This window comes from Eimeria mitis, genomic scaffold (genome assembly GCF_000499745.2).
Source record: "Eimeria mitis Houghton genomic scaffold, Emh_scaff1370, whole genome shotgun sequence".
Classification (NCBI taxonomy): Eukaryota; Apicomplexa; class Conoidasida; order Eucoccidiorida; family Eimeriidae; genus Eimeria; species Eimeria mitis.
Window position 1 is genome coordinate 1 of NW_013568946.1, and position 3,465 is coordinate 3,465.

The window sequence follows — 3,465 nt, forward strand, 5'->3', positions numbered from 1 at the left end:
AGCTACGCATACATTCGGGCCTCACCGGCAGCTTTCTCTCACTGCTTGACGACAAACGCGAAACGAAGAAGAGAACCAAAATATTCTTCAGATGTAGTTTAAACATTAAGTTATTTCAGAAAATGTAATTATATGCAATAAACTCCACTAAAATAATTTCAATACAGTTTAACTTATATTAACTCTATACTGAAATTGAATGATTTCAATATACTGTGGATCAGATGCAACGAGCGCACCAAAATGGGTCCATAAATGTAATTAAATTCTTCTGAGCATTAAAAATATTTTGTTAATTCGAGTCTGAATACACGAAACTTATTGAAACGCTTTCTCTCCGGCCCCTTGCTGCAGCACCGATACAGCCGCGGCAGCTGTCTTGGCCTTCCCCCGTCTGCTCTGGCTTTTGAGTTATTAACCTGGCGTAACATTTTGTAAATATTAATTAGTAGGGAAATGTACTTCTTTATGCTTAGAGGGCTGGGTGAGGCGCTGCTGCTGCTTCTGGCGTTCAGAGGTCAACGTACACCCGTGCGGTACAGTTGAACGAGTCAAAAACCCGAACATAGAAGAGTATTTGGATACATATATAAAATTATTTATCTTTTTTTTTATTTATACGGTTCTTCTTCGGCTACAGTGCTGCAAACGGAACGGGGGGTTGTACACAGGAAACAGCTGTTGCGTTAATGTTACGATGAAATTAGTGACTGCAGCACGATCAATGCAGAAACTGGAAACGAAAACAACAGCAGCAAAAAGCACTTGATCTTGAAAAAAAAAAGAACTGAGGAGATGATGATTTCAAAACATTCGTCTGACTTGTCCCTTGAGGCTGCTTACCAACATATTCTAGATCTAAACCCTAAACCCTAAACCCTAAACCCTAAACCCTAAACACTAAAAGAAACCTTCGACTTAAAACCTTCGGAGTTTTACATATCGGAAAAATGCACACGGCGAACGCGCAGCTGCGACCGTGCGTTTTCGATAGCTATCTAGCCAGCTAGAGCCATCTAGCTAGCTAGCTAGCTAGCTAGCTAGGTGATGACTTGCTGGCCTGCCAGCTAGCTAGGCATTTGCCAACTGAGGGATACTGAGGGTTGCGGGGGCAAGCTGTAAACTTTTATATAGACAACTTCCCGCCTTTATATGCTGCTGCAGAGCAAGATAACACTGCGGATATCCTTGACTGCTGTTGTTGTGTTTATTGTTATTGTTGTTGTTTATAGTTTTTTATTGTTATGCTTGTTGTTTTTATATTGTTTGTTTTTTTATGCTGCATATAAATCCTTGTGCGCTGCGCTGAGCTCTTGGTTTATAAAGTCAAGGTCTTGGGGGCCGAATAGATCTATTTCTTTTGCGTTTGAAACACCACTATCCATAACTTGTTGTTGTTGTTCTGTCATTGATTCTCCTTTTCTTAAGAAGAAAGGAGGAATGATATTTGCTGCTTTATCACAAAAATTTATTTTAAATGCTTTACACTCCATTCCTATTTTTCCATCAAAAGTAAAAAGAGGAGAAGGAGGAAGATATGCAGTAAGAGGCTGAGGTATAGAATCATTTATATTATTATTATTTATTTTTGTTGTTATAAATGTACTAAAAGATACAATACCTTTCTCTACACTCCATGTTTCCTGTCTAGACACCGCAGGTGGTCTATCTAATTCATCTTTCAATCTATCTTCAACCATATCATTTATTTGTTTTGTTGTTAACCGAGATAAAGCTTCATCAGATACTAACAGCTGTTTCTCTTCTCCTTCTTCTCCCCCCTCTTTCAGGTGTACATCCACCCATGAAGATGCAGGCGAAGGAGCAGTTGATTCGTTGCTGCAGAGAAAGCAGCAGGTTGCTGCTGTTGTTGCTGCTGCCTAAACATGAATACACAAACAAATAAACAAATATAAATAAATAATACACATGCACAAACAAGAAACGGAAACAAACAAAAAAACAAACAAAAAACACAGCAACATAACAACAAACACAAAAGGGAGCAACATAAGCCACACATCTCGCATAAACAACTCTAACTCAAAAGAGAAAAAGAAAACGAAAAAAAGAAAAAAAAAGAGAAAGAAGAGAGACAACGGGATACATGCAGCAGACAGAAAGACAAACAAGAAGAAGCAGCAGCTGCAGGGAGCGATAGCGAGAAGGAGAGAGACAGAACCAGAGAAACAGAAACATATACATAAAGAGGAAAAACAAAAAAAAAAAAAACTAAACTAAAAATATCTTCTGTTGCTGAACTGTGTTTGTTTATACTTCTGTTTATTTGTTTTTTTTTCCTTTTTCTCTCTGCGTAAACTGAAATATATTAATATTTTTGTTTGTCTAATGAAATATATTTATATTTATTTTTCTTTTTTTTTTCTCTTTTATACAAAAGAAAATACCTCACCTCATCTTCAGCTCTCTCCTGCTGCTCCTGCTTCAGTGCTTCTGCTGCTGCAGCAACAGCAGCACTAAGCGCCCTTTGTCTTTCTTCTTCGCTGCAGAACTCGGGGAGGTCTGGCTGCAGTGTGGGGTCTGGGATCGCACGATCCAGCTGTGCTGCTGTCTGCTGCAGCTGCAGCTGCAGTGCTGAATCCTGCTGCTGCAGTGACCTCTGCTGCTGCAGTGAGTTCTGCTGCTGCAGTGTTGTCTGCTGCTGCAACGCCATTGTTTCTCTGTTTGTCTTTCCGGCCTGAGAGACAAAAACAGCAGCAAAAGGAGACAGAGATAAAACAGAAAATAAACACAAATAAAAACGAAGGAAAACAAAGAGAAAGAAACAAAAAAATAAAAACAAACAAAAAAAAACAAACTGAAAACAAATAAAAAACGAAAAAAAACAACATACAAACAATATTTCTTGTGGAGTGAATCAATGAAATCATACAAATAAACAGAAAAGGAAACGATAAAAACCAACAGGGTTTTACTCTAAACCCTAAACCCTAAACCCTAAACCCTAAACCCTAAACCCTAAATTCAAACCCCCATTTGTGTGCTGCTCGTTTGCTTTTTGCCGTGTTTATTTGTTTGTTGTTTGTTTTCAGTTTTTGTTTATTTAATTATTTATTTTCTCCTCTATTTACTTTTTGTTGTTTATTTGTTTATTATTTTTTTAATGCATGCAGAGGTAAGAAAGAGAAAAAACAAAAACTAAAAAATGAGATAAACAACAAGCAAACAAACAAAAGCAGGAAAAACACACAACCCCATTTCATCTCCACATTATGTGCGTATTATTAAGGGTTTAGGGTTTAGGGTTTAGGGTCTAGGGTTTAGGGTTTAGGGTTTAGGGTTTAGGCTCCAAGACAAATTGCATTACAATGCGTGTACACAATAACAACAGTGAAGCCGATTTTTATATTCTTTCTGCGGTTTTATTTTTTATTGCTTTTCTTTTTGTTTTTCTATTTTTTATTGTTTTTTTCTTTTTTTTTTCCTCTCATTTGTTATTTTCTG

The 3,465-nt window shown here is 37.2% G+C and overlaps 1 protein-coding gene across 1 annotated transcript; it reads right to left on the reverse strand.

The window, feature by feature from the left end:
• Positions 1–1,274: 1,274 nt before the first annotated feature.
• Positions 1,275–2,674, reverse strand: EMH_0035520 (uncharacterized protein; the record flags this gene model as incomplete). Its single annotated transcript, XM_013494980.1, has 3 exons — positions 1,275–1,422; positions 1,753–1,880; positions 2,414–2,674. 3 exons carry the CDS (start codon positions 2,672–2,674, stop codon positions 1,275–1,277), a joined length of 537 nt encoding a protein of 178 aa, XP_013350434.1.
• Positions 2,675–3,465: the final 791 nt, after the last annotated feature.